This window comes from Eleutherodactylus coqui, chromosome 6 (genome assembly GCF_035609145.1).
Source record: "Eleutherodactylus coqui strain aEleCoq1 chromosome 6, aEleCoq1.hap1, whole genome shotgun sequence".
In the NCBI taxonomy this organism is placed as follows: domain Eukaryota; kingdom Metazoa; phylum Chordata; class Amphibia; order Anura; family Eleutherodactylidae; genus Eleutherodactylus; species Eleutherodactylus coqui.
This window is the reverse complement of record NC_089842.1, coordinates 228300784-228316412: the sequence shown is the minus strand read 5'-3', so window position 1 is coordinate 228316412 and position 15629 is coordinate 228300784. Positions and strand designations below refer to the sequence as shown.

Sequence of the window (15629 nt, the reverse complement as noted above, 5' to 3'; positions counted from 1 at the left end):
TATGTGCAAGAATATAACTACTATAATACTGCCCCCTATGTACAAGAATATAACTACTATAATACTGCTTCTATGTACAAGAATATAACTACTATAATACTGCCACTATGTAGAAGAATATAACTACTATAATACTGCCCCTATGTACAAGAATATAACTACTATAATACTGCCACTATGTACAACAATATAACTACTATAATACTGCCACTATGTACAATAATATAACTACTATAATACTGCCCCCTATGTACAAGAACATAACTACTATAATACTGCCACTATGTACAATAATATAACTACTATCATACTGCCCCCTATGTACAATAATATAACTACTATAATACTGCCCCCTATGTACAAGAACATAACTACTATAATACTGCCACTATGTACAATAATATAACTACTATAATACTGCCCCCTATGTACAAGAACATAACTATTATAATACTGCCACTATGTACAATAATATAACTACTATAATACTGCCCCCTATGTACAAGAACATAACTACTATAATACTGCCACTATGTACAATAATATAACTACTATAATACTGCCCCCTATGTACAATAATATAACTACTATAATACTGCCCCCTATGTACAAGAACATAACTACTATAATACTGCCACTATGTACAATAATATAACTACTATAATACTGCCTCCTATGCACAAGAATATAACTACTATAATACTGCCCCTATGTACAAGAATATAACTACTATAATACTGCTCCCTATGTACAAGAATATAACTACTATAATACTGCCCCTATGTACAAGAATATAACTACTATAATACTGCCCCTATGTACAAGAATATAACTACTATAATACTGCCCCCTATGCACAAGAATATAACTACTATAATACTGCCCCTATGTACAAGAATATAACTACTATAATACTGCTCCCTATGTACAAGAATATAACTACTGTAATACTGCCCCCTATGTACAAGAATATAACTATTATAATACTGCTCCCTATGTACAAGAATATAACTATTATAATACTGCTCCCTATGTACAAGAATATAACTACTATAATACAGCCCCCTATGTACAAGACTATAACTACTATAATACTGCCCCCTATGTACAAGAATATAACTACTATAATACTGCCACTATGTACAAGAATACAACTACTATAATACTGATGTTATCTACAAGAATATAACTACTATAATACTGGCTCCTATGTACAAGAATATAACTACTATAATACCACCTCCTATGTACAAGAATAAAACCACTATAATACTGCCTCCTATGTACAAGAATATAACTACTATAATACTGCCCCCTATGTACAAGCATATGACTACTATAATACTGCCTCCTATGTACAAGAATATAACTACTATAATACTGCCCCGTATGTACAAGAATATAACTCCTATAATACTGCTCCTATGCACAAGAATGTAACTACTATAATACTGTCCTCTATGTACAAGAATATAACTACTATAATACTGCCCCCTATGTACAAGAATATAACTACTATAATACTGCCTCCAATGTACAAGAATATAACTGCTATAATACTGCCTCTATGTACAAGACTATAACTACTTTAATACTGCCGCCTATGTACAAGAATATAACTACTATAATACTGCTCCCTATGTACAAGAATATAACTACTATAATACTGTATCATATGTACACGAATATAACTACTATAATACTGCCCCTATGTACAAGAATATAACTACTGTAATAAAGCCCCCTATGTACAAGAATATAACTATTATAATAAAGCTTCCTATGTACACGAATATAACTACTATAATACTGCCCCCAATGAACAAGAATATAACTACTATAATACTGCCCCTATGTACAAGAATATAGCTACTATAATACTGCCCCCTATGGACAAGAATATAACTACTATAATACTGCCCCCTATGTACAAGAATATAACTACTATAATAAAGCTTCCTATGTACACGAATATAACTACTATAATACTGCTCCTATGTACAAGAATATAACTACTATAATACTGCTCCCAATGTACGAGAATATAACTACTATAATACTGCCCCCTATGTACAAGAATATAACTACTATAATTCTGCTCCCTATGTACAAGAATATAACTACTAAAATACTGCCCCCTATGTACAAGAATATAACTACTGTAATACTGCCCCCTATGGACCAGAACATAACTACTATAATACTGCCCCCTATGGACAAGAATATAACTACTATAATACTGCCCCCTGTGTACAAGAATATAACTACTATAATACTGCCCCTATGTACAAGAATATAACTACTATAATACTGCCCCTATGTACAAGGATATAACTACTATAATACTGCCCCCTATGTACACGAATATAACTACTATAAAACTGCTGCTATATACAAGAATATAACTACTGTAATACCGCTTCTATGTATAATAATATAAAAACTATAATACCGCCCCCTATGTACAAGAATATAACTACTATAATACTGCCTCCTATGTCCAAGAATATAACTACTGTAATACTGCCCCCTATGTACAAGAATATAACTACTATAATACTGCTGCTATATACAAGGATATAACTACTATAATACTGCTCCTATGTATAATAATATAAAAACTATAATACCGCCCCCTATGTACAAAAATATAACTACTTTAATACTGCCCCCTATGTACAAGAATATAACTACTATAATATTGCTCCCTATATACAAGAATATAACTACTGTAATACTGCCCCCTATGTACAAAAATATAACTACTATAATACTGCCCCCTATGTACAAGAATAGAACTACTATAATACTGCCTCCTATGTACCAGAATATAACTACTATAATATTGCCCCCGATGTACAAGAATATAACTCCTATAATACTGCCCCCTATGTACAAGAATATAACTACTATAATACTGCCTCCTATGTACAAGACTATAACTACTATAATACTGTCCCCTCCGTACAAGAATGTAACTACTATAATACTGTCCAATGTACAAGAATATAACTACTATAATACTGCCCCTATGTACAAGAATATATCTACTATAATACTGCCCCCTATGTACAAGAATGTAACTACTATAATACTGCCCCCTATGTACAAGAATATAACTACTATAATACTGCCTCCTATGTACAAGAATGTAACTACTATAATACTGCCCCCTATGTACAAGAATATAACTACTATAATACTGCCCCCTATGTACAAGAATATAACTACTATAATACTGCCTCCTATGTACAAGAATATAACTACTATAATACTGCCTCCTATGTGCAAGAATATAACTACTATAATACTGCCCCCTATGTACAAGAATATACCTACTATAATACTGCCCCCTATGTACAAGAATATAACTACTATAATACTACCCCCTATGTACAAGAATATAACTACTATAATACTGCCCCCTATGTACAAGAATATAACTACTATAATACTGCCTCCTATGTACAAGAATATAACTACTATAATACTGCCTCCTATGTGCAAGAATATAACTACTATAATACTGCCCCCTATGTACAAGAATATACCTACTATAATACTGCCCCCTATGTACAAGAATATAACTACTATAATACTGCCCCCTATGTACAAGAATTTAACTACTATAATACTGCTCCCTATATAATTACTCAGTTGCTGTATATCTTTAGGCTGCCTGTCCACGGCCGAGGCAGAATATCGCTACCGATATTCCTCTGCTGGTGGAGCAGGGGGGAAAACTGATACGTGTCCGCGGCGAGACCTATCTAATAGATAGGCTCACCGTGGAAAATTGCGGAAAATCGCAGTATACCGCTATTTGAATCTCTACAGCAGAGAATCGCTGTGATTCTTCGCTCCTTTACATCGGGCTGCGCTTTCTATAGTTAGCCTATGGAAAGTGTTCCCTGCGTTCCCCACAGCCGGATTATCGCCACGGGTAATGCAATGACAACTCGCCCGTGGACAGGCAGCCTCATATGTCCATATGACATTGGTGGATACATACTGTAATCTGTGGTCTCCAACCTGTGGCTTTCCAGATGTTGTGAAGCTCCAACTCCCAGCATGCTTTGACGAGTAGTTTCACAAGATCTGGAGAGCCACAAGTTTTAGACTGTAGCATGTGCTCCCCTGACTCTCTGATGGTCGGTGCTCTGTGACTTATGTCTCATACTTCGGATTTCTTACATTTTTTGTGACTTTTTCTTATTTTAATTATTATTTTGGCTCAATTCTCCATAAATGCAATAGATGAAAAAGTGAGTAATTCTCCAGGATTCCTGCGGCTCGTTTCTGTTAGTTGGCGCTAGACTATTTCTACACATAGGTAGAGATATTTCTGTAAGGCCGCCTTCTTCTGAACTCTGTCTCCCTTCTGTCTTCCATGACACTTCGCTCCTGCCGCCCACGTAACAATCTATTATGTTTTGATGCAGTTAGTAAGATGAGCAGATGCTCAAAACGCGGAAAAAAAACTCCTGTGATCTCTGCAGTAAACAGCAGTTGGTCAGAAGTATACGATGGATTTGCAGGTTGTGATGCCATCTAGTGGAAGAACCGGCTATAGGTTATAGCCACATCAAGTAGCTCTACATATCGATCCAGCCCAGTGTAATAAGCAATGTTATGCCCAGATTGGTGGCCTATTAGGGTTAAAGGGTGGAGTGAGCGATTTGAAGGATTTGGTTTTTGGGTGGCTTGTGAACACGGCATTGTCCATGTACTCTAAAAGCAGATGGTTGGTAAGAAGAAGCTCACAGTGCTGACATCCATCATCCTTATGATTATTGGGAACCTTCACAGGGCTCCACCAACCATAAGATTGGGAGCAAACCAAGAGTCACACGTCCCTCTAGATGGGATTGGATGGAGAGGGATGAAGGCGCATCAGGCTTTCCTTTTTTGAGCTGCGGTGGTCGTGTGATCTCCATGTTTATTTCTTAAAGGAGGACCAGAACCAAGTTTTTGACCTATAAAAGAAACACTGTGGAGGTCAAAGGTTTTCTAGGTCATTGATTTTAACCCATGACTCTTCAAGGGGGACAGGAATCCTTGCTCTAAGAGGAGCCCCTTAGTATAAGGAGTCTTGAGCTAAGGGGAGTCCCATGGTATAAGGAATCTAGGGCTGAGAGGAGTCCCATGTTATGAGAAGTCTTGGGCTAAGAGAAGTCCCATGGTAAGATCGGTCCAGGGTTAAGAGGAGTCCTATGGTGTGAGGGATCTTGGGCTAAGAAGAGTCCCATGGTAAGAGGGTTACAGGGCTAAAAGGTGTACGACGGTATAAGGACTCTTGGGCTAAGAGGAGTCCAATGTTATGAGTAGACTTGCACTAAGAGAAGTCCATGGTAAGATGGGTTTAGGGTTAAGAGAAGTCTCATGGTATGAGAAGTCTTGGGCTAAGTGGAGTCCCATGGTAAGATTGGTCAAGGGTTAAGAATAGTCCCATGATATAAGGAATCTTGGGCTAACAAGAGTCCCATGTAAGAGGAGTCCCATGGTATAAGGAATCTTGGGCTAAGAGGAGTCCCATGTTATGAGAAGTCTTCGGCTATGAGGAGTCCTATGTTATGAAAAGTCTTGGGTTAAGGGGAGTCCAATGTTATGAGAAGTCTTGGGCTAAGAGAAGACCCATAGTAAGATGGATCCAGGGTTAAGAGGAGTCCCATGGTATGAGAAGTCTTGAGCTAAGAGTAGTAACATGGTATGAGGGATCGAACGCTAAAAGGAGTTTCAGTTAAGAGGAGTCCTATGCTAAGACGTGATCCAGGGCTAAGAGGAATCTTGGACTAAGAAGTCCTGAGCTAAAAGGAGTCACATGCTAAGAGAAGTCTGATGGTACTGTAAACGGACTCATATGGTAAGAGGAGTCTTGGACTAAGAGAAGTCCCATTCTAATGGAAGTCCCATGCTAAGTAGAGTCCTGAGCTAAGGGTCCTTCTACAGTGAAAGATTATTTGTGGATCACAGCAGTCTGAATGATAATTTGTTCATCGTTCAATTACTGCAGGCATAAAAATCAAATGACGATAAACAGGCAGTCTTCATCTACAAATGACAACCTGTTCACAGTGAATGTAGACAAGGCGCCTGGAAGAGATCCATGGCGCATTCCGCCTCGATTCCCTGAGTGATGATTACTCCTGTGTGAAAGTATGGGAGTGATTATCACTAGGATGACCGTTGGACACTGAGGCACCGAATGGTTGTCCAGTGTAGAAGGACCCAAAGGGTTAGAGTGTTCCATTTTCCTGCTGCGTTTGGGGAGCAGGAGAACAGCACCCCCTGGTCGAACTGCTCCGTCGTATAACAGAACAGAACAGTGCGAAACAGACAGCCATTGACTATAATGGGGTTCGTTTGAATTCCTTCCAGCGGTCCAGTATTTTGCAGGAATTTTCGGGCTGAAATAGCGCAACTTGCTGTGCTATTTTGTCCTATTTTCTAGCGGATATCAGCAGCGGAGAACCTCCAACACTGATGTGAATAAACCCTAAGAGGAGTTCTATGCTAAGATAAAAGACGTCCTGGTTTTAGAGGAGTCATATGCCAAGAGGGGTCCAGGGCTAGGAGAAGTCCCGTGCTAGGAGGGGTCCATGGCTAAGAGGGGTCCTATGCTAAATTAAGAGAAGTCCTGGGTTCAGAGGAGTCATATGTTAAGATGGGTCCATGGCTAAGAGGAGTTCCATACTAAGAGGGGTCCTATGCTAAATTAAGAGAAGTTCTGGGTTCAGAGGAGTCATATGCCAAGAGGGGTCCATGGCTAAGAGGAGTCCCATGCTAAGAGGGGTCCTATGCTAAATTAAGAGAAGTTCTGGGTTCAGAGGAGTCATATGCCAAGATGGGTCCATGGCTAAGAGGAGTTCCATACTAAGAGGGGTCCTATGTTAAATTAAGAGAAGTTCTGGGTTCAGAGGAGTCATATGCCAAGAGGGGTCCATGGCTAAGAGGAGTCTCATACTAAGATGGGTCCAGGACTAAGAGGAGTCCCACGCTAAGATGGTCCAGGACTAAAAGGAGTCTCATGCTAAGAGGAGTCCCATTTTAAGAGTAGTCCAATACTAAGAGAAGTCTCACTCTGGAAGAGTCCCATGAGTATAGGAGTCATGTTTCCCGAAAAGAGTGCAACAGAGGATTGTCTACACGGGATACAAATGTAACATGTCCTCAGCTGTGAGAAGTATGAGGTGTAGGTGGATTAAAAAGAAACAAATGTGATGCTATGTGTATTCTTACCAAATAGTCATCCTAAATAGTGACAATAGCCTATTGCTTTCTGTTATCAGCCATTAATCAGCTGAATACAACATATTCTTCCTTATAGTCACTTTTTCAAGGAGAGTCTGGCTGTAGCACTATTGTCTACATGCTATTGCTCCCTGTTGTCAGACATTTCAGGCTGTGGACAAGATGACTGTGAGGGTGTGTTTACACGTAGAGGTAATGCGGCGCACTTTCTGCAGCAGAAAATCCTGCGGCATTTCCACATCCAAAACAGAGTCAAAATCTGAACCATCAGTGCAGATTTGACTCAAAATCAGCTTCAATTCCGCAGCTGATTTCACAAGATACCGCGCTCCCCTTCACCTCCAAAGGCTCTGCGCTCTCGCCGCTTCCTTCACCGGGCACCCGGCGGCATCTTACGAGAGCAGCACTGCTGGTCACTTTCACATCATCTGACCAGCGGTGGAGCACTCACTAGAGGCTGCCAGGTGCCCGGTGAAGGAAGCACCAAGAGCGCAGAACCTTTGGAGGTGAGGTGGAGCGCGGTATCTTCTGAAATCAGCTGCGGAAGCGCCACTGATTTTGACTCTGTGCCTGACAGACGTCCCAGCACCAGAGCGATGATCACTGAGTGAATGGGGACGGAGCGCGACGGAGATGGCTTCCACCCGCTCACCTGCAGTCACAGTAAACAAGCCGCCATTGATAGATGGATTACTGCCTGTTTACACGGCTGGCAGCCTGCAGGAGCTGAACCATGGACAATAAGCCAACCAATCATCATTAGTCGTTCAGTCGCCGGCAGCATTTACACGGAACGATTATCAGTCACACCGCCCAGCGAATTATCTGAAGGCGAATCGTTTAGTGTAAAAGGGCCCTTAAACAGGATAATATAAGCTATTGCTCCCTGTTATTAGCCATTTAACCCTTTGCAATCCAATTTTGGTTTTGGGGTTTCCTAGGGGGCTTTCTCTTTCTGCCATTATACAATGGCACCATCTGCTGGCTAGAGCCAGTACTGCGGTATGGGACATGCTGGAGAGGCCCCCAACAACAGAGCGGCCAGTAATATACGGTAAGAACACCCTGCCGGACGTCTTCCGACATCGGATCTGTACAGCCTCCAATCAGAATGTCTTCAGACGTCAGACAGTGGATTGGAAAGGGTTAAAGCCGGGAACAGGATGATTGATGGACAGGGGAATACAAGCTATTGCTCTCTGTTATCAGCTATTCCCAGCTTAAAAACAGGATGACTGTAGAGCAGGGGAATATAAGCTAAGACTTCCTGATATCAGCCAGTTCAAGCAGTAGACAGGATGATTATAGGGCAGGGGAATACAAGCTATTGCTCCCTGTTATCAGCTATTCCAAGCTGCGAACAGGATGACTGTAGGGCAGGTGAATACAAGTTATTGCTCCCTGTTATCAGCTATTCCAAGCTGCAAACAGGATGACTAAACGGCGGGGGAGTACAAGTTATTGCTCACTTTTATCAGCCATTTCAAGGTGTATAGAGGCTGACTATAGGGCAGGGAAGTACAAACCATTGCTCCCTGTTATCAGCCATTTCGAGTTGTGGACAAGTTAACTGTTGAATAGGTGACTACAAGCTATTGCTCCCTGTTATCAGCTATTCCCAGCTGCGAACAGCATGACTATAGGGCAGGGGAATACAACGTCTTGCTGCACTTCTGACAGTTCAGACTGGGGTACTGACTGTGGGGCTGGTGACTACAGTCTATTTTCTCTGTTGTCAGTCATTTGAGGTTGGGAAGAGGCTGCCTATGGGGTTAGTTGCTTTCTACTACAATTAAGCATTGGGGGCTGAATATGGCCACATTGATACTTTTATCCGGTGTATTTTGGGCTCTGTTAGTGCGCCCGGGGAGCGGGCATCTGAGCGACGGGCGAACCTTATAAAGAGTCTATTTTTGACCCTCTAGGAAGGTGCTGCTTCAGTGTGAGAGGAGCTTTCGTCCCCTCTAAGCCTCCCGAGAGACGACCATATGGAGCAGTACTGCGATTCCCCTGAATGTGCACTTCAGCCTGTAACCTAAGCAGTGCCCGGGTGTGGTATGCCAGCCAGCGCCACTCAACACATCTCCCGTTCCAGTCCATCTGCCCCAGGCCGGCCCATTCTTGGCCACAGCGATTGCTCTCCTCCAATCCACTGGGAGAACTGGGATTTTGTTTTTAGTGGAGTCAGCGAAGACGCTGTGCCCAGACCCACACAACATACCTTATAAAGGTACAGGCGCTGGAGCGTTATAACCGGCAAATCCCAATACATTAAATTTAGAAACATCTGTGGCCGACATTAAGTCAGTCTCCTATACGGCTGAACTCCACCTATGGAGAATGGCACAGAGGGGTCACTATCACATATCCCCCACTACTACCACCATCATCTCTAGTAGGAGTGGAGCTGGGCGTCTGCAGCACAGGGTGATATAACAATGTAAGGAGCACACACTGTCCTGTAACATGACAATCACCACCTCACACCCCGGGAGCACGTCACCAGCACATCTAATTATACCGGGAAATAGGAACCCCCTGTAATCGCCTGAGCTAAGAATGTGTGGACATGGAAAAGTACCGAAAATAGGGTGGGGATGTGTCCTGACAAATCTATCTATCTCCTATCTATCTATCTATCTATCTATCTCATATCTATCTATCTCATATCTATCTATCTATCTATCTATCTATCTATCTATCTATCTATCTCATATCTATCTATCTATCTATCTATCTCATATCTATCTATCTCATATCTATCCATCTCATCTATCTATCTATCTATCTATCTATCTATCTATCTATCTATCTCATATCTATCTATCTATCTCATATCTATCTCCTATCTATCTATCTCCTATCTATCTATCTATCTATCTATCTCATATCTATCTATCTCATATCTATCTATCTATCTATCTATCTCATATCTATCTATCTATCTATCTATCTATCTATCATATATCTCTATCATATCTATCTATCTCATATCTATCTATCTATCTATCTATCTATCTATCTATCTATCTATCTCATATCTATCTATCTTATATAATATCTATCTATCACATATCTATCTATCCATCTCATATCTATCTATCTATCTATCTATCTATCTATCTATCTATCATATATCTCTCTCATATCTATCTATCTCATATCTATCTATCTATCTATCTATCTATCTATCATATATCTATCTCATATCTATCTATCTATCTATCTATCTATCATATATCTCTATCATATCTATCTATCTCATATCTATCTATCTATCTATCTATCTATCTATCTATCTATCTATCTATCTATCTTATATAATATCTATCTATCACATATCTATCTATCCATCTCATATCTATCTATCTATCTATCTATCATATATCTCTATCATATATCTCTCTCATATCTATCTATCTCATATCTATCTATCTATCTATCTATCTATCTATCTATCTATCTATCATATATCTATCTCATATCTATCTATCTCATATCTATCTATCTATCTATCTATCTGTCATATATCTATCTCATATCTATCTATCTATCTATCTATCTATATATCTATCTCATATCTATCTATCTATCTCATATCTATCTATCTATCATCTAATATCTATTTCATATCTATCTATCTATCATCTTATATCTATCTCATATCTATCTATTTATCCATCTATCTCATATCTATCTATCTATCTATCTATCTATCAGCTATCTATCTCATATCTATCTATCTATCTCATATCTATCTATCTATCTATCTATCTATCTATCTATCTATCTATCTATCTCATATCTATCTATCTATCATCTTATATCTATTTCATATCTATCTATCATCTTATATCTATTTCATATCTATCTATCTATCATCTTATATCTATCTCATATCTATCTATTTATCCATCTATCTCATATATATCTATCTCATATCTATCTATCTATCTATCTATCTATCTATCTATCTATCTATCTATCTATCTATCTCCTATCTATCTATCTATCTATCTATCTATCTATCTATCTATCTATCTATCTATGTCTATCTATCTATCTCCTATCTATCTATCTATCTATCTATCTATCTCTATCTGTTTTAACACGTCAGCCATCTGTTTCTCTTGTGATACTTTCATCGGGATTTAATAAAGAGGTTTAGGAGCCACAAGGTGCGGTCGGCTCTCGTGTTTTTGGATTGCAGTAATTAGTAGATACTCCACCATGTAACTGTCCTTTGTAGGTGTGAAGGTATCACATGTCACGTTTACGTCAGATGGGTTAGGCCCTCATGAGATGAGACCCGCTTGGCCACCATTAGCTGAGATGTGTTCTGTGTTTTGCACTGTCCGTAAGGAGGTGATATTTGCGTTTATCACTTTTTTTTGGTTTCCTCGTTGATTGCAAAAATTGCCAGTTCCTCTAAGGTAATCGGTCTTACTATGTAATCTTTCTTAACCAAATTGGCCTTCAGTAAGGGCTCCGAAGGGACTGCATGCAACTCTAGACTTAGAATTGGAAACTACTTTCCGCTAATGATAAGGGCGGCTCATTCCATCTGCCCTCAGAAAGATCTAGTATGTCCAATTAGGCTGAAGATGCGGCCAAAATTGGTCACTGGCAATCAGGATAAATGACAGGAGTATAATCGCCATTGACCTATTTGAGAGGGTTCACAATAACTCTACTAACAGTCCTTATTGAATAAACAGGTCACTAAAGGTGCTGTACCAGATTAGAAAAACCTGGCTGCTTTTCAGAAACAGCGCCATACCTGTCCACAGGTGGTATGTGGTATTGCAGCTCAACTTTATTCACTTCAAGGGAGCTCAGCTGCAATACCAGACACAACCTGTAGACAGGTGTGCTGATGTTTCTGGAAGAAAGCTGCCATGTTATTAAGAACAGTCCCTTTAAGTGACCGGTAGGCCAAGAGGGTCTTTACCTCTCAGATCACCTAACTTAGAGTAATATCACCTGCGATATAGTTTCAAGTCATCACCAATACCCAAGATGCAATAGCTTATTGGCACCCCTCAAGTATTCAGCACCTGAGGTTAGATAGAACTGAGGTTTACTAAACTACACATCCTAACACTGGTGGCTATGAGACAAGACCTTTCAGTAGTCATCAGTGACTCGGACTACAACTCCAATGAGGCTCATCACACTCTTGATATACGGTAGTGTCTGTGTCATACTCAGTGTCGATAAAGGCTCTTTCCATTCCTGAGGAGACTTCATTTCAAATATCAAGTAAAGTAGATCAGTGGGGGCGCTGTTGCATTGATTTCTATAGTAGATGGTGATGTCTAAAAAGTGGTACTGCATGCAAAAAAAGAAAAATGTATGCAAACATTTAAAGAATTTTCCTGCTAGAAATGGATGACCCATCTTTTAATTAACAAGATGAGTTCTGTAATATTTTATATTATATAAGCGGAGAAGATTTTTGATAGTTGCTGCAATCCCTTTAAACATCATATGGACACTACATAGGCTGAAGTAATTAGTAAAGAGACAGATCTTCTACGGTATGTTGTCTGTGTACCAAATCATCCCCAGAAAAAGCACATATTCAGGAAAAATAGACCTTGCCCAGTTGTAGCTGGAAGGGTATAAATATTTGTGAGACAGACATGGTCACCTAAGTCAGAAATATTCAGAAAATCTGTCCTGCCAGCGGTCCTAGGGATGTGTGGCATCTGTCACTTCAATTATTGCAGAGCCCAGAATACAGACTAGTCAGGTCTAACATCTCAGCAGAGTTTCCACGTGTTTATGGGAGGAGAGCTGTCATTGGTCGATATCGCTTATTGGCAATCGCTTGATGTAAATCGACCTGAAGTAATTGCATTCATCAAAAGCTAATTGCTGATTGGACCTTCAATGATTTTGCCAATAGGCTTAAACTCTTTGGAGCATATGAAGCACACATTGTCGAAGGGCATCGATATCATATGATGTCACAGTGGGAGGAGCTTGTCAAAGCAAACAGCTGATTATTAGAATGGAACTAAATGATAGTCAAAATAAAAAAGAAGTACATTTGGCTGTAATGAGATGCTATTCTCCAAAAATTAGCATGCAGTTGCCTATTACGTAATATGACACAAATATTCATTCATTGCATAAATATTCACACCCTAATTACTTCATTAATATTTGTCTATAGCAAAAAAAAAGACTTTGTGTTGCCTTACCATTCTAAATCCTAAGTCAAATAACGTCTTTTGAACCCTCCGACAACTTTAATACATTGTTTGACTCAGTCCTACAACACAAAGTGGGTTTGAGTCTAACTGTATATATGTCAAGCCATGATATCACTAAGTGATATATCTGCTTGACAAAACAAGACACTGATGAAAAACACAGAATGATAGCACCCAAGTTGAGAGATAGGTAAAAGTTGCGGGAGGGCGCATCAAAAGCAATAGAAATAACAGGTACAGCAAGTTGTAGTACCTTTTAGTGGAGCAAGACTCAAGAATTGGGGTTCTGATCCACTAAATGGTACCATAAGTTGGACCATAACTATTTTTTTTAGGTTTTTGACTCCTCTTTTGTGGTTACATGCAACCATGACATATACAATAAGTATCTCCTTGAGTCTCTTGGTACCTCCAATATCAGCTCCTCCATCTCAAACTGTCTTTTGGAAGCTTTGTCATCCTCAATAGGTTCATGGTATAGCAAGGCCAAAACTTCGTACTTCTTTAGGGCAGCTTTATAGTTTTTCAAGTTGATGTGGATGACTCTGTCCTCTCCGTCATACTCTGGGAAGTCCAGTCCGTCCTCAGCCCTAGCACCCAGGTTGGCTAGGGCCAGGCACAGAGCTGCCAAAACCAGCCACAGCCCCTTCATCCTCTCGCACGTTCCAAATCAACAGGTCACAGAGTAGGGTCCCAGTTTAAAGTCAGCGTGGCGGGGATGGAAAAACTCTGGGAGGATTGTACCAAAACCCCTTCTCCGCCCCTACAGGTAAAGGAATAGTTTCGGAGGGACAGGTATCTCCTCTTGCTGAGATGGCTCCACTCTTACTTAGGGGTTTGGGGACAGCTCCTTGAGCTGGTTGAGATGGAGGCGAGAGTCTGGGAACAAGTGGTGGAGGCTATCCCAGTGTGCACAGACTGAAAAGCCAAGGGAAAATCTGACACCCAGTCCATAAATGAGGATGAGGGGGCTGGATAGGAGGAGGTCAAGAACTCGGGAGGGACATCCTATCCTAACAGGATTGCCAGTCTGGACATTCGTCACTTGAACCCCCCTCCTCCTGTAACCACTGTCTATATATGTCTACATGAGATCGGTCTCCTAATATACTACGAGTCCTCAAGTATCCTACTGCCAGAAGCAGGACAAGGGGGAATACGGGCAGCCGACTATCAGGGTCTTCTGCCTAAGAAAGCGCCTGATAAGTCGATCTTGTACGCAATAGTGGGATCTACTCAGTTCTGCTCCCTGCTCGGTCTTTGGGACTTGGAGATCTGGAGATCTTGACGACCTTGCAGCAGAGCTTAGGCTAGTGGTCTCCATCCTGTGGATCTCCAGCAGAAGACAATACTACTGTATGCCTCCGATGCTGGGAGCTGTAGTCCACAGTGGTTGAAGAACCAACTCAACACCTTAGTTGGGCTATAATGCACTACATAGCATTGCTAGGGACATCAGACCTCCTAGGTAAAACCCAAAAGGAGCCTTGGCCCTCAAGGAGGCTTCTTCATAAGTGCTTTTTCACAGGGGCGTTTTTTTTCCCGTAAGAGTACGGTCCGAAACACTTTGGGGCTTATTTATCAATACAGGTGTAATTTGCGCTGGTTTTCTACTAGTTCCCGAGAGGTGTAATCTGCGCCATATTTATGAAAGAGGTGAACGGGGCTCATAAAAATATGGTGAAGGTCTAGCGAAACTAGTAGGCGCACCAAAAAATGTTGATAGGCGCCAAATTTTGACAAAGCTTACAAAAGTAGAGGCACGCAGGCCAGGAAGTAGTCAACAGAGGAGGCGTGAGAAGCTGAGACGCGCTGCAATTCATGCTAGATGCGACGAACCGCGAATTTGCTTCACTTCGCTCAAAATTGACATCAGAGTGCGAGCTGCGGTGATTTTATACCGAGTGGCCGAGCGTCTGGATTCACCGCCGTAATAAAGCACGTTATCCCACTGAAGTAATAAAAAATGAGGGCTAAGATGGGGGGAGAACATGATTAGTTGCGCCAAAAACCACACAGAGGCACCAAAATGAAATAGCTTTTCTGAATACGCTCAAAATTTGCCTTAGAAAATTGTGCCAAATTTTGCAAATTCGTAGCAAGCGAAGAATCGAGAATCGCCCATTTGTGTCAAAAAGTGTTAAAAAAAACAAATTG

General features: G+C 40.5%; 1 protein-coding gene across 1 annotated transcript in view; it reads right to left on the bottom strand.

Annotated features, from left to right (window-relative positions):
* Positions 1–14399, bottom strand: part of CASQ1 (calsequestrin 1) — a 73750-nt gene extending 59351 nt beyond the window's left edge. The window contains exon 1 of the mRNA XM_066609036.1: positions 13882–14399. Coding sequence (XP_066465133.1) covers positions 13882–14124 — 243 coding nt within the window. The 5' untranslated portion in view covers positions 14125–14399. The remainder of the gene's footprint in view (positions 1–13881) is intronic.
* Positions 14400–15629: the final 1230 nt, after the last annotated feature.